The sequence below is a fragment of the Bactrocera tryoni genome, unplaced genomic scaffold (genome assembly GCF_016617805.1).
Source record: "Bactrocera tryoni isolate S06 unplaced genomic scaffold, CSIRO_BtryS06_freeze2 scaffold_64, whole genome shotgun sequence".
Classification (NCBI taxonomy): Eukaryota; Metazoa; Arthropoda; class Insecta; order Diptera; family Tephritidae; genus Bactrocera; species Bactrocera tryoni.
The window spans coordinates 362,143-379,473 of NW_024396310.1; the positions used below are offsets into that span (position 1 = coordinate 362,143).

General features: G+C 37.1%; 1 protein-coding gene across 1 annotated transcript in view; it reads right to left on the bottom strand.

Annotated features, from left to right (window-relative positions):
- The window catches only part of LOC120781348 (zinc finger protein 1-like), a 53,763-nt gene that overhangs the window by 8,993 nt on the left and 27,439 nt on the right, over nt 1-17,331 (bottom strand). Inside the window, exons 2-3 of the mRNA XM_040113552.1 lie at nt 11,884-12,035; nt 10,598-11,620 (exon numbers count right to left, since the gene is read on the bottom strand). Of these exons, the coding sequence (XP_039969486.1) occupies nt 10,598-11,620; nt 11,884-12,035 (1,175 nt within the window). The remainder of the gene's footprint in view (nt 1-10,597; nt 11,621-11,883; nt 12,036-17,331) is intronic.

Genomic DNA, 17,331 nt, shown 5'->3' on the forward strand with positions numbered 1-17,331 from the left:
AAACACGCACGTTCTTGTGTGTGCATATACATACATAGGTTTGTGCAAAAGCTCGAGCAGCCAAACAACCTGTGGTGACGCGCAGGCAACGATTAACGCACTTAGTCGTGGACGCGCATTTATTCTGGGCGGGCAGCGACAGCGGCAATCAATTGCTCGTGTGCTGGCGGGGAATGACGGGCTCTTTCCGTTCCGTGCGCTGTGTGAGCGACCCAGATTAGCGGTTTGTATTTGACGTTATCAGCAACGTGTTATAACATTTACGTAGAAGCATATTTCGCAAAGGTTTTTAATCTACACATTCGCCATGCGCTTCTAAGCAGCGGCCTTTGCTTAGGAACTGAAAATTCAAGTCAAAAAACAAAATTTTAGCACGCCAGTGAGATTTGTAAACAAATACCTTTAGTTAGCGGTGACAAAAACAAAAAAGTGGTAACAGAGGTGAGAAGCGTGAAGTAAAGGTTATCAATGGTAAAAAGGTAGGGTTAGAAAATTCAGTTACTTTGAAATGTGTAAATTGAGTAAATTTGCTAATGAAACATTTTTCCATAATCAGCGAGTTTCGTGAGTGAGCAGTTATATTTAACAGGGTCAATAACACGCCACTCTCAACTACGTTATATATGTATGTTCGTACATATTGCTTACATATACACTTTTTAATTAAGATTAGATGGCATTACATACATATGTATGTATGTAATCGTGAAAAGTGTTGGAAATATTATTCATAGCAGTTGTCTCAAGGTGTTAACATAAATTATTGTAGACGGCATTAAATGGTGGAAGGCTGTGACTTATACAAAGTTGCAGTAATTCATAAAGAAAAAAATAATTGAATTAACATTTAAATAATATTTTTTGATTTTATAATCTGGAAAATTATAAAAAAAAATAGTTGAATTAACAACAAAAATATTTTTTTTTTTTATATTGTTATCTGGAAAATCTTTATTAAAAATAAAGTCATAATTTTTAGTTCTGAATTTAGTATTAAACATTTTATTTTCAAATTTTCATTCTGATTTTGCAATGAAAATAATTATTTTAAATTTTATAATTTAAATATATTATAAAAAAAATTATAAAAATAAAAAAAAATTTAATCTAAAATGTGTTAATTAAAAAAATCGCTGACCTTGATTTAAATCGACTTATTTCTAATGCAAATATGTAACGTAGAATACGAAAATAATTATTTTTGAATGCCTTTTTATACATAAATATACAAGTATGTATCATATTAGCGTACACATATGTATGTATGTATTTGTATATTATATAACACCTAATTTGATATACACTCAAGCGCGTCGTTTATAATAAATAAAATTTATTAACTTTTAATGCGTTTATGCTGTTGTCTGAAATTAATGGAAATTCCGGTGGGGCGTGCACATTTTTCACATTAACGCCACGCCGTGGAAAGCTACTAAATTTTGGATCTTTAGCTTTCTTATTTTTCCGGCATAAATCTTTTTAATTTCTCTTATATACATATGTATATTCACATAATGCTTTCCCTTTAAATATTTCTTATTTTTGTTGCATGTTTTTTGTATTTTATATAAACTTTTTTAATGCACTCTGCTTGGCGCTGACAACGGCAGCAAATTGTGCAGAAAACACAAAACACCTTTGAGCGAGAAATCAAATTTAATTGTATATAAATTTTTTTGTCAAAATGCTATGCATAAAAAGTAAATTAATTTAATTTATATAGAAAATTTGCGTTCGGGCTTTGGTGCAGCATTTTGCAATTAGAAATTTTTAGAAATTATATTATATATTGAACATACATAAGTGTATGTGTAAAAATCTCTGCGTATAAAAAAGCATGTGTTTCTTATAGAAATATGCGCTCTTAAATTTCTTCCAAAAAAGTATCTAAAAACAATTATATTTTACTCTTTTCATTTGGATATCTAATAACCACTTTTTACTTAAAAAACCTCTAAAATGTATTATATTTTACTTTTATTTTTTGTCTATTTTCATTTGGATGTCTAATACACACGTTTTACTAACTAGTCGCAAACTAGTTGTAATGTACTAGTAATAACTTAACTAGTCTGAAACTAGTTTCATATTCGCCAGTAAAAAGCTGTTTACTTTTAATGCTATAAAAATGTTTTGCTTTTATTTTTAAACCTTTCATTCCATTTTTTGAAAATTTGTATTTGTAAAATTACAATTTATATAAAAAAATGTAATGTGTGCTTGATTTAGGTATTTATGTATGTATATTAATACAATCTTTTTACTAACTAGTCGCAAACCAGTTATATAAGCACTAGTAGTAATTTAGCTAGTCTCAAACTAGTTTCATATTCACTAGTAAGAAAAAATTTATCTTTGTTTTTATAAAAAAATTATATCTCTATTTTTAATTTTTTTATTGCATTTTTTGAAACTTTGTATTTGAAAATTACAATTTATTAAAAAGAATTTAATATACATATGTTTAATTTATGTAACTTTGTACATATGTATGTGTATTAAAGATTTTATTATTTATATATTAATGCTATAAAAAATTCTATAAATCTGAATTAAATTTTTTTATAACTTTTAGATGTTTTCTTAATTCCAAATCCACTTGTTAGATATCTACACACTTATACATACATACATATATACATACATACAAACATATATAAATGTAGGCGAACACAGCAGCAACTTGAAAGCGCTTTTTCAGTTGGAAATTATTTATGTATATTGGTGAAAATTTTGAAGCAAATCTCAAGTGTGTAATAAAATGTAGACAATAGAAATAATCAAAACAGCAATTTTGTGGTTTATTTTTGAGATTGTGGCATTTTGGATATTTGAATTATTCCACATTATTTATATATTAATAAAAAAAGCAAAAGACTGTTATGTCTACTAATTCGTTGTGTAGATTTATAAGGTAAATATTTGAGAAAAAAATGTTCTCCAGATGCAGTTAGTATATTTCGATATAGTAGGAAAAAAAATAAAAAAAAAAAATAATTAATATAAAAATTATAAATATAAAAAAATAAATATAAAAACAACAAATATAAAAATAATAAATATAAAAATAATAAATATGAAAATAATAAATATGAAAATACTAAATAAAGAAATAAAAAATTACAAAAAAATCTCAAAGTTGGCTTTTTAACTCATCAGTTCAAAATAAAAAACTGAAAATATATGATTTTTGTGGGAAAATATATTTTAGTAACTAAGAGCGCTACGAACATTATTCACCGCCAAACCGCGCCGCTGCTGGGATTGGTAAATGAACCCGACGACGAAGCTGCAGCTGCAGTTGCGTTGCATAATTAATGGCGTTTGGGCACCTGTGACTTTCGCCACTTTTAAATTATTACTATTTATTTTTCATTAAGATAATTTATAACTTTGTTAATGACATTTAAACACCTTGTCACCATTTCCTGTATGACATTGTTTTATTTGTGTCGCATTAAGCTCGCGCACGCACAACTGCATGCACACTCCGCATACAAACATACATACACACATACATATGTACATGTGGGCATAAGCATATTTTTGCGAGCGCACAGTGACAACAATAAAGACAATTAATTTGCAACTATTATTTGCGAATGTTTGTTGTAGTTGTTATATATATTTTTTGGTCGCACGGGACACTGTTGCATGCGTGGCGCGGACGGCGGCGGGCGAAAACAAATGAACATATGTAGCAACATATGTAAAAATGCGCGATTATTGAGTGTCTGTGCTGCAACAACAATAACTACAAATGAACAATTATTAAATTGCCACAAAAACAACAATAGCAACAAATTTTAATATATGTATGTGTACAATTAAATTATTATGTGTGAAAACAATTAATTATAGTACAACAAAAACACACACACATATACATACATCATACTTATACGCGTATCATGTGTAGTCGCAGCGTTAGCCGCACCAAGCGTTTGAACTGCAGTTCGTGCGAGGCAGCTGCAGCGCGGCGAAGTGAAAATTCCAATTTGCACAGATTAATTGCGCATTATGCGATTTTCATGCAGAAATCGCTGCAAAATAGCGCAGGAAGAATAAGAAGGCAGTGGAGGCAAGCAGGCAAGCCAGCGCTGTAGTAGTCGCACGCAGTATGGCGCGCCCAGTACAACACGGCGTATACGCTCAATTAAACGCGAGTAGAACAGCAACATGCGGCCATAAATAAGAGGCTGCTGTGTTATGTACTCTCATCTACATGCAAATATGTATGAGCTGATGTGGGCTTTAACGATTATTTGTGAAAATTTAAAGCTTAAACTGGAGCTAGTAACGCGCTCAGCTGATTTGCACGCTTTGAGGCTAAGAGCGGTTAACCTAGTTACCCCAGACACATATAATATGTATGTATATAAGCAAAAGTATGTATGTCTATTGGTCGCTTGGCTGCTCCACTTGCGATAAGTGCAAACAGCTGCCAGCAAGCGGCAGTCGCGCGCCAAACAGCAAGTTTTTTTTCCCAATGAGACACACTTAAATGCAAGTGTGCGTATGTTTGTTTTCCGGCTGTCTCAGTGCAGCCGTGTGGCCGTCAGTGGTCAGTGCGGTGACATTTAAGCACCTAGTCCATGACGTTCATGCGTGGCATGCAACATTTAAAAAGCATTTGCGTTAACCGCGCGCCAACCACGAGCGCATAAACGCAAACACCCACGCTTTCTCGCACACACACACACACACAGACACTGGAGCACTACCTCTACGAGTGGCGTCAACAAAAGCTCAAGTGGCAAATAAAATCGGTCAGAATGTGGCTTTAATGCTTGGCAATGGCGGCGTCGGCGTCGCAGTTAGACGCGCCGAGTTCACAAATGATCACAGCAAAAAACACGATTAGGCTTATGTTGTTGTTGTTGCTGTTACCCGTTTCGTCCACTTTTAATATAAGAGCTTCGCTGTAATTTTTTGCTGCTCCTGCTGCTGCCAGACGCAACACGGTTTCATCATAATCATTAACAAGTGTACATATGTATATTTACATATACATATGTACATACATATGTGTGAAGGTATGCGCCAACAAAGTTCTTGCTGTTTGATTTCTGCACTTGCCTCAGCATCACTTTAGTCCCTCTCTTCGCATCCTTTCAGGCTTTTCGCTGTGCGCAAAGGTCACACACACATGCATACACTTGCAATGCGCACATAATTGCCGACCAAATGGCCAGCCATAAATTATTGGTCAACATTGTTGCTCAAGTGAAACTCCCGAACACACGCGCATTTATCAGAAAATTTAATCTAGTGTTGGGGGAAAAAGTTTAAAAACTGAAACAATTACATTTTTTTCGCCAGTTTAAATGCCTGCCGTTTAAATGAGCGCCGCTATGTGTGCGAATTGTTGTTGTAAACAACTTTTGCCCACATTTCATTTGCATGCACCTACAGCCACTCGCACGCACACACACACACACACAAATACATAGGCGCTCTTGTGGAAATATTTGCATGCAAGTTACGGCACTGTTATTTACTCATTGGCGCGCTGAGCGCTTACGAGTTTACGAGTGTGTGAAGTGAGCAGAACGGTTACTGCCGAATGGCATCAAATTGAAAAATTGCATGCACTTTAGGTGAAAATATCTGCCGCAAATGAAAACGACGGAGAGGCGTGCAATTGTTTGACTGCTTCACTGAGTGTTACCATTACACACATACAAACATGCATATATGTGCAGTGCAAAGTTGAGTTTGCGTGTGATACATACAGTAATCACTTGAGTTGCTGCCCAGTGAGCCATTGCGGCTGTGCTTGGAGTACTTTGTATTTGGATGAACTTATTTAAAATTAATATTTTTTTAATTTCCTTATTTCAATTAAAAATTATAATTTTGCGTTAACAAAATTAATATAAAAAATTAATTTTTGAAAAAAAAAAATTGATTCCAAAAATAATATAAAACTCTTGAAACTTTTGAATTTTAATTTTATTTTAAAACCGATTAGTCTCAAATTTAGAAAGTCGTTTCAGAGTGCTTGAAAGTGCAATCCAAACTTTGAACGCGTTTTTCTCAAAATAGGCTAAACTGATTAGTCTCAAATTAAAAAACAAATTTTATATTTTTAGTAATTAATTTAAGATCAAAAGTTTGGTCAAAAATTAATTTTTTTTTAGAAACCGCCATTTTGTCAAAAAATTTTATTTTGTTTATATCTTCGATTTGCGTTACTAGATTTAACATTGTTTTAACGAATTCCGTTTTTATACCCTGAACAGGGTATATTAAGTTTGTCACGAAGTTTGTAACACCCAGAAGGAATCGTCAGAGACCCTATAAAGTATATACATATATAAATGAACAGTATGTTGAGCTGAGTCGATTTAGCCATGTCCGTCTGTCTGTCTGTATATATACGAACTAGTCCTTCAGTTTTTAAGATATCGTTTTGAAATTTTGCAAACATCATTTTCTCTTCAAGAAGCTGCTCATTTGTCGGAACGGCCGGTATCGGACCACTATAGCACATAGCTGCCATATAAACTGAACGACCGGAATCAAATGCTTATATGGAAAACTTTCACATTTTACAAGATATATTCACGAAATTTGGTATTTGTTATTTCCTAAGGCAACAATGTAATCTCCCAAGAAATTGTTCAGATCGTTAACTATAGCATATAGCTGCCATACAAACTGAACACATAGTTACTAAAATAAATGCACATGTGAAGGGTGCATTAGCTTCGGTGCAGCCGAAGTTAACGTTTTTTCTTGTCTTTAATTCTTTTGCAACTCGCTTATAAACAAACGAATCCAACGTACACCTTAATGTGTGGAAATTTTTTCCAGTTGATTGGTGTTAATGGTTCGCGGTCACTGTTGTTTTTGTAAAAAAAAAACATGAAACAAATATTTCCTTATGCACCTTTCATTTATATTGAGTACTGAGCTGCTCATGGGCTATTACTCACCGTTCGTATGCATTCAATGACATACACACGTATGAATATGTACATGGAATTCACATATGTGTGTATGTATGTATAGGTAAAGGTACTTATTGCTGACGGCAGTGTGTAAAATAAATGTGCTGACCATCAACTCCGCAGAGCACCGAGCATCAGCTCTAGTCAGGGCTGGCAGTCAAAAGGTCGCATGTGTCTGTGCAATTGCCATTGCTGCTGTTGTTGTTTTTTTACAATTCGCGTTTACGAGTGTAAGAAATTAATAGCAATTTATTTTAAATAATATTCATACATACATATTATACATGAAGCTGAAGATGACGCGAAACAAGCAGGAGAGAAAGCGTAAGTTAAAGCAAATGAAAACTTTAATCGCGCTCATTTCCAGCGCTTTTGTGATTACTCGTAGCAAATAAACAGCAGCAAGCGCAATTAAAGCGAAAATTAAAATTGTTGCAAATTTATGTGCGAAAAAGTGGTAGGTAGATATTTACAGTTATTACGAATTTACTATAGTCTACGCCATTAAAGAAGAGAATATGAATTTCAACATTTTTCTGAGATTTCATTTTCGTGAAAAATCTATTTCCATTCAACTGCTTTTGCCGCCAGCCACTATCTTTAAAGCTAAGCTGCCGATTTGCGCAATGTTTCCAAAGTGCAACATAACTGTAAAAGTAACAACGCGTAGCTGTACAGCGCATAAAGAGCATATAACGCACTCTTTCAGAAGGTAGTCATGCAAAAACTTTTTTATGAACACTTCAAACAAGTTTCATGCATAACAAATTTCGAGATGCCACACTTCCGGCAAAAGGTTTGAAGATTCTTTTTTGTTTTCATTCTAAAATGTGTACTTTTGCCATTCATTTTAAGTTTTTTTAAGAGTTTAGTTAACGCTTAAGGGGTTAAGACCAAAGGGGCGGGCGAGTGAGTGGTGCAATGTTTCAGGGATATGCACACAGCTGTGGCTGAGGAACGAAAGTTGCTGGCGACTGTTGCGATATTAGTTTTCACAAACACACAACTGACTTATTAGAATAACGGTAAAGATAAAAAAATTCGTTTGCCAATGAAAAAATATGGTAATCATACATTTATGTGTTTTTTTTTATATTTTTATTTATGTGTGTGTGGCAGCACCGGAGGTGTTTATGAATGACCGCAATATGCAGCAGAACTCAGCTTAGCAGCGAAAGGTATTAGGTTTCGTGCAAATAAAAATGCCGAAAACAAAAACAAGGAACATGCAATTGTATATGTGTGTGCGTGTGTGCAGCATGAGGAGGATACTTAAAGCAATATGAGCATTTTTCACGCTTATGCGCACGGCATATTAGTTTGCTTTCGGGCGCACTATCCCGCCAGCAGTACAACAGAACTGCAAATATGTATGTCCGTCCGAATGCCGTACAGATGACGTTATTGGTCAAACGTCAAATGTGCGAGTATGCTCCAGGGAGTGGGGTGTGCCCAAAGAGATTGATCGCCAAAAAGTAGCGTGGAAAAAAATACTGTTTATATGAGAAATGAAAAAACGATTTCGTATAAACAGCTGAAGGTAGAAATCACAGACAAAAAACGGTTATTAAAGATACTTTCGTTGCGCTCGGGCGTGTTCGCTGCCTATTCGCATGGAACTGCATATTAGTTTGTTTAGCAAATGCTCACCTCAAGCTCTGCCGTGCAACCGGCGTGGCGTAATGAGAAAAAATGACCAATTTCGCGAGGGTTGTAGTGCGAGCGACAGGCGTTGCTGGCGCTTTTGCGAGGGTGTACTGTGTGGGTTGCGCCTCACACATGCCACAGACAGCACACATGTGCATTTTTCCCAACTTTATATGTTTTTTTTACTGCTTACAGCACTTTTAGACAGGTTTTATTAAAAGAAAAAACTTGCGAAGCCAAAACATCAAATCATAATTTATGATCATAGCAGGCGATAATAATGTCTGTGAGTGGAGGTACAACGCAATAACTCGAGGCCAAGTAGGCTTAGTTCGTAGAAAAGTTCCCAGTTTATGATAAGAGCGCAGCATCAACCTCGCAGGGAAAACGCCTGTGCCACCTTACTTATCAGCAGCACAGCACAGGGGCGATTGTTAGGTGCGTACATGTGCATGTCTTCACGGAGTACATACTCGTATCTGTGCTTCGGATATTTGTTTTGCCACTTTGCTGCTCACTTTTATGGCCAGCCGCAGTGGGCGTATCTTTCGTGTATGTTTTTTCATTAATTCGCTTATCATTAGGTTGAAAAACAGCCATTTCATGCCTTATCGTCGGCCATACATAAAACGAGTTTGTGTGCATGTGTGTGTGTGATGCCCTCCACTAAACAAGCGACTTATATTTCATAATTTCCCTTGCCGCTGCCGTGCGCTTATCGCCAACTATTGCTACGCACCGTATCGCACAATAAACAATCGAGAGTTATGACTGTGTCTGAGTGTTAGATAAGAAGTAAAAAAACAACTACAATATCTACAATAACAATAGGCTGCTCTGAGCACAACTAGTGCGGCCAGCCAGCAGGCAACCGACGGTAAGACAATTGCTGATAGGCTCGAAGTAGCGAGCGGAACAAGTGGAGATTACTCGCGGTATGATACTCGTACGCAGTTTCCAACCACAACTACAACTAAAAAATGAGGCGCACAGCTCCAATCACCGCTTTAGACTTTGTACGGTGCTGGCGAAATGGTGACCTGACGGTAGGTACCAACTAACAAGCATCGTTGTGCGCACACATATTTATTCAGCGTGCATTGGTGTGTGTAGAAAGCGGAGTCGGTTCGTATTTTAGTATTTTACTGTTTTTTATTTTCGTTATATATTATTTTCTATTGCGTATTTGTTTACGCCTATCTTTTAGACTTCGTACTGATGTACATATACATATGTATGTATATGTGTATATAGTAGGAGTGAAGGGTTTGCATGGATATGTAAGATCATTCACTCGAACGGTGTTGTAATCTCTCGAGACGGTTTTTTTCGTTTTTTTAGGTTAAAGATATTGAAGTCCTTATCTTTTAAGTTTAAAAGAAGAATATGTTTTCAATATTTCAAAATATAATTTTTAGAATATTTTTCTGTTATCAAGTATACATACATACATACATACATATGTATATACGTATTATATAAAATTTATCTAAACATATACATAGGTACATATATCTATACATATAGCTACATATACATACATATATGTATAGATATATAATATTATTCTCAAAGACAGTTCCTTCTAAGATGTTTTACTGTATTCTGCTTGCCTTCATCGCCACCAACTGTGCCGCATGGTATCTTACTTCGCCATCAAGCAGAACTTCAATCAAAATCATTCTTTCACATTTGACTTTTTATGCCTTCTTCAAGTGGCAATTTATGCCCACGTTGTTAAGGTTTACTTGGAAGTATCTTACACATATATTATATATGTACATACATATGTATTCTTCTTCCCGTTGCTCATTAGTTAGGTAGCAATGATTGCTTGTGAGACAAAGGAGCTTCTTTGTTTCACTTGTTACGTTCACATATATACATACAAACATTGCTTCGACGCCAAAACAAAGTTAAAATGGCGGCTTTGAAAGTTCAAGTCTTACTGATTTACATACATACGTACATATATTAAATTTGTTTGTACTCACTTGGTTTGACGTTTGCGTCTGCGCACTGGGCGAATGCAGCACCTCGTGCTTCTCCAGCTGTTCGCGCGTCTGGAATGTCGCTGGGCATTGTACGCAGTGGTAGGCAGGTTCGCTGCCGCCGATTGAACCGGGGCTTGAGGTTGAGCGCGCCGCGTCCATGTCGTAGACGCTACCGGCACCACCGCCATTGTGGCTGCCCGCCAGCGCATGCGCGGCCGCATGATGTCCGTTGTTGGCCAAGGCCAGCAACTGGCTGGTGGGTGAGGTGTGTGCAGTTGGATTGGAGGCCACACCGACGCCACCTCCACCAGCTCCCATACCGCCGTTATGCAAGCCGTTGTTCGCACCGTTTTGCTGCTGCTGCGCTTGCATCGCGGCCATGGCAGCCATTAGTTGCGCCGCAGCTGGCAGATGAGGATGCATGCCATGCGGATGTGTGAGATGTGGCGGTAAAGGCGGTAGTTGGTGTTGTGCAGCGGCTGCTGCTGCTGCCGCCGCGGCCGCAGCTGCGGCGAATGGCGATGTGGCAGCGCTGAGATCGTTCGGTGGTGTGGGCGAGACGGTGGGCGTGACATTTGGTATCATATTTGTTTGCTGTTGCTGTTTGCTTGGCTTGGTATCGGGTGAGTTGGAGTTGTTGAGCGCGGTGTTGGTGGAATTGTGGTTGGTAGCGCCCGGTGTTGCCGGTGAACGACGCTCGTATTCAATATTTGTAATACTATTGTTATTATTTTTAATATTGCTATCGTTGTTGTTATTACTATATTGGTTTGGCGAATTTGTAAACTTTATATTGCTGCTGTTGCTATTGCTATTACTGCTGTTGTCGTCGTTATCCTCGTTATCGTCGTCAATATCGACGATGCTATCTTGTGCGTAAGATTGTTGGAGTTGGTGAAGGTGCTGTTGGTGGTTGTGTAACTGATGGTGGTGATTGCGGTGGTGGTAGGCAAGACTGGATGGAACATGTTCTGAATTAAGTGTCTCATGTGGATGTTCGCAGGCGATGTGTTCGCTCAAAGACTGCAAGTAAGGGAAGATATTGAAGGCGCTAATTAGTTGGTGGAATAATATATTGTTTTACAGTTCATACTTATGTAATGCTTAAGTACTGAAAAGGGGGATAACAGCTGATTTTCATTGAATTGTTTGAATTTTCTTTGAATTTTCATATATAAATAAATATAAGAATTTCAGAATAACTTCCGTATATTCTTTAATTTAGCCGCTTTTGATATTTTGTTTTTCCTAAAATTGCTAAAGTTCTTTTCGATGAAATTACTTACCTGAAACCCTAGTCGCTTGGGGCATTTCACCATAAAATCTGTGTGTGGTGAAATCGGACCCGGCATGGAGGTGTTCTCCTCCTCAGCGTTACTGCTGCTCTTCGAACTGTTTTGGTGGTGTGGATGGTGTAAACTGGATGCCAATGAGGGAACTGCAATGAAGAAAGAGATCATTTAATATAGAAATATAAAGAAATGAGAGAACTATATGAAGTTAAATTAAAAATCGCTAAGGTTAAAGTTATTAGTAATTAAAAAATATTTTCGGTATTTTCATATTTTTATTTAATAGGAATTTATATTTTCATATGTATTTTGTAGCTTTTATAAATAATCAGCATTGACTCATTTTTTAGAAATTTACCTCCATATATGTGCATACATATGTACATATGTATACCATATACATATTAATAAAAAGAATTCCACGCAAAGAACTTATTCAAGGCATTCAAGCTAAGCTCACAACACCAAAAATTCAGCCGAACGCCATTTTAATTCCCGTGTATCGTGTTTTTGTTTCGTTTACCTTCTTCGTGCGGTTGTTTGGTGAGCTCGTACCTCATTTTGTGCCACCACCAATTAAGCGACCGTTAGCGAACCAAGAGAAGTGAGTAACATAAAAAAATGTGGTAAACAAAAAACTCGCGAATGAACTGTGAAGGTCTGTGCGACTTGGAAACAACTACAAAAACTTCAACGCCAAACGAAAAAATAATTAATAAAGGCAAATTAAGTGTAAAAGATATATTTCAAGCGATAAGTCATTAAACGAATTTGTAGCCGACACTCGTCGAATGTACCGGTGCATGAGTGTGTGGTGTGGCGGGTTCGTACCAGCAGATAAGCGGCCAATGAGATTGAGCCGGAGAGCGAACGTTGAAACGAGAATGCCACACAAACGCTTGGCAACGAGTTAAAAAGTTGTTGGATTTTGGAATAAAAACGTGTGAGTGTGTGCGTGGAGACGTTTAATTGGAATTTCAGCGGTTTTACCTAACTGCTTGCGGATTATGGAAGAAACTAAGTTTATAAATAAGCAAGTTCGCGTTTAAAGATTCTTGCAAACCACAGAATTTGACCTTTGTTTTTATCGCTTTTATTTGATTCTTCGCAATTTTTCCATGAAAATGAAGCAAAAGTCAAGAATATATACCCTCACATGTGTGTTACATAAATGTGCGCATTCTTAGCGCAACAACAATCAGCGGTGGCAGCGCACTTTGCACTTCGCTTCAAGCGAAAACTTATCAGTTTTATGCGCACAAAAGTCAGGGATGGCTGCGAGATCAACTCTTTCTGTATTTCATGCTTGGATTATTCCAAGTGAATCTTCGTGCACACATGTAGGTACATATGTGTGTATATATTACTTGTGTGCCTATAACCCAACTGTTGCACGAAACTATAATTATATAGCCCAGCAAGCCATTATATGAGCGTCCATACATAAACACGCCCAAATACATGCATACATACATATCTACATACATATATTAACACTTGTGTATTAGTGTGTTTCTGACAGGCAATATATGTATGTATATGAAAGGTACACATATCACTTGTTTTTTACCCTGGTACATAAGCATGATGATGATCTCATCGTTAGGTCTCCGCTCCAGGTCTCTAGCTATACACAAACAACAACAATCATGTGAATAACAACCACCAGCAATCAGACAAGACAGTACGATAGACAGACAAAGTACTTAAAGGCAAGAAATTCTTGGTTGATGCCAAAGCAAACGTGAGCTGAGAACTCGTCTTCGAACAGGGCGAAATTAAGAGAGGAAAAAATTCAACTATAAAAAGTAATAATAGCAATAGTGTGGCTTTGAAAGGCAATGCTAGTAACAGCGACAAGAGCATGTTGTGGAATATTCATGTTCAGGTATTAAGCGCCGGGAAACGGTGTTGGAATATTCAGTTTTAGGTACAAAGCTAAAGTTAAAATTTTCAAGCGAGAATTGTCGTTACTGTTTCTACCAATTGGGGCTGCGTTCTCAAAAAAAAACAAATCTTTTCAAAAGTATTCAATTTAAAAACAAAAAATATTCAACTATGTTGCCTGATATGAAGAAATATGAAATACAATAAAAGCATCGCCTTCTAGGCAAATAAGCTAAATTCTGTAAATTTTTTACATTATTTTCCAAGACTGTTGAGCGGCGAACAGAAGGCAACAAATCACAGTGAGTCAGTGTACCTTTTTTGGTTTGCTTGAGCGTAGGTAAGCGAATTGTTAAAGAGCAGAGCAGCGCGGCTTTGGGGCTGGGGCGAGTGAGAGAGAGATGCAGAGCAACGGTTGATGTGTGCGTGACCAATTGCACTGGTATAGGTGTGAGTGAGTGAGTGAGCACAAAGAAACCAGCAGCGAAACGCCACACAATGACGGTTAACTGGTTAAAGTGGCACCAACAATAAAAACAACAACGACAACAAATAAAACGGAGAGCAAGATATCCGTAAAAAGTAGTAAAAGTCAAAATGGTGCACAAAATGGAGTTTCCAGCGCTAGAAATGGAGCTTGAATCCCACGAATAAAGCGCGAGTATTCAAGCGGAGCAACTTGCGGCATTTATGTTTGTGTGTGCGTGTGCTGCCGAGTAGGTATGCTGCATTAATTTCAATTAAAGTGAATACTTCACGTAACGAGCTGTAGTGTCGCCGCCAAGTAGGTAATGCTGAGCGGAATTCTGTTGCAACTAGCAATTGCGCTTCACGCAATGCAGCTGCGAGAGTAATATTTGTACAGCTTCTGTTATTTTTTACGAGCTCTTATCACTTCGATCTCATTAAGACGCTGCTTTGTGGCTATTAAAAGAAATTAATTTCGTTAAAGTTTTATTAAAAGTGCGATGGAGGGCAATTGTGTCCTCACTGCTACGTGTCTGCGTGTGTTTTTTTTGTTGACTGCCGAGACACTAACAAATGCGTTTCTTCAAGCAATTGCCACTCTCCCAAGTGACACAAACAATTTGCGTGCTTTCTTGTAGCTTGCGGTGCCTCATGCAAATACACAGACACACACCATTGTGCCACATGTCTGTTGCAAGGCTTCGTAAAATGTTCCATTCCCACTCGTGTGTGTTTTTGTTAGTTGTTGCTATTGTCATTTGATAGTTTACCTTAATTTACCTCAATTAACCGTAGGCAGGCTGGCAGACAGGCAGCAACAACAACCGCAGCCGCAATTTATTGATCAACGTGCGTAGCGGAGGCTGATGACTGCTGGCCACAACAACAACAAACATACACACAAGCACATAATTCATAGTAGAGGCATTTATTTATTAGTGTTGTTGCTGTTGTTGCAATAGTCACAGACAACGCTGTTCAATGGCAGATTTGACACTTGTACATGTGTGTGTGTGGAATATTGTCATGACAGCAGCAATAATCAAAAAATAAGAAATCAAAATCTTCAGCAATCAACAATGTTGAGGCAAAAAACATGTTGATACCTTTTGGGAGCTTGTGTTGTTAATTGCGTGTCAGTATTATTGCTATTGTTGTCATGCCGTGCATTTGTGTGTGTGCTTGTTGTCGGCGCTTTCTTCTTCATCTTCCATGCAACCGTGATAACCGCAATGCTGTTGCTGTAGCGCTATCCCAAGCTTGGGCAGTTTACTATACAGCGCTTTTTTGTTGTTCTCGTTTTCATTTTTATATTCGTTGTTGTTGTTGCGATTGCTGCTGGGTCGTTGATTGCATTTGAAGTGCAACGTTTACAATTACAATCGTTATTATGGCTGTGGCAATTGTGCGCACATTGTTGTTGCTGTTGTTGTTGTCATTGTTATTGTATTTATGATTGGAGCAGCCGTTTAAGCTTTGAACGTTGAGTGAATGAATGCAACTGTTTGTTGTGGCAACATGCAGGAATGCGTTTGTATGTGTGAGTGTGTGAGCGCTTGGCGTCATCAAGAGTTCGTTGTACCACAGGGAAGAAATTATTTTCACTTTCTTTACGAAATGATGGAATTTGTGCAATTACATATTTATTTATGTACAGACATATGTACATACAAACATACATATACGCGTTTGTTGTTTACTGTGGAAAAATACAGCGAAATACATAGTTTCATATAATGAAAATATATAGAATTTAATTTAAAATAATTAATAAATAAACAAGACGAAACGTTAACTTCGGTTACATCGACGCCATAATACCCTTCACAGTTGCATAAAAGGGTAGACAAAGCCTTGATTTTGATTTTGAACGTTCAGTTTGTATGGCAGTTATACGATATAGTCGCCTGATATCGGCCGTTCCTACAAATGATCTGTTTCTTGGGGAGAAAAGGGCGCGTGCAAAAATTCAGAGCGATATCTCAAAAACTGGGAGACAAGTTCGCATATCTGCTCGTCAAGTTGATGCTATTGGGTGTTACAAACATCGTGGCAAACTTAATGTTTAGGAGCTAAATCGACTTAGCTCGTCACACTGATAATTTACATGCTCATACATGTACTTATTATATGGTTGCCGATAATAAATTTTTGGGAGTTTCCTGAAGATAGTTCGTGTAGGGATATAGGATTATGGATAATAGAATATTTCAAATTCCTACAAACAAACATACATGTATAATGTATGTCAAATATAACATGTTTCTTAAACATTTTTCGGTTTTCAATTTCCAAAATAAATCTGTCATATTTCAACAAGGACTTCGTTGACACGCTATTTGTCAAGAGACGACCTTGAAAACTCAAAGCTTGCACGTGGTATAATTTTCCTTAGCTAATTGCGGGAATTTGTGAAATTGAAACCAAATTTTTAGCCAACTTTGTGTCAAAATCAGCGGCGTTGGCAAAAAAAAAGACATGCCATTCATTTGACAGGCTGCTGTCATTAAAAAATGCTCACACAATTTAGGTGCTGACACTTAAAAATTACCGTCTTTGCAACAGGTATGTGCTAAGCAATGGCGAGCTATGCAGGAAATCGCTAATTTTAAACATTTCGCCAGCGACGGAGAAAATAAAAATGATGTCTCCAAAATTTAGTTAAAAATGACGAAAGCGCCGCACGTCGAACAGCTTGGCGCGTCAACGCACCTGTTGTGTTGACACACGATTTTTGCTTGGAAACGCTTGCGAAATGCTGCTCGCTCACCTTCGAGCGCTTTTAAAATACATTATTTTCCAATTTTCTTTTGTATTTTTTATTAACCTCGTCGTCGTGTGTGGATTTTACTGCATAGAGGATCATAACATTTTTAAATGCCAATAAAATGCTACTGCAATTTGTCAAATTCTAAGTGTGAAGTAAATAAATTAATATTATTATGAGATGACCGAACTTTGGCGTGGCCGCTAATTTACTAGCGTCAAGTGGGTAAAGTAGTAAAACTGGCGAATGTGCCTGTAAATCATGACATCGCGCCGACTGAGCCCAAAATTCATAGCCAGACTTGTGGAGGCGGTATCTAA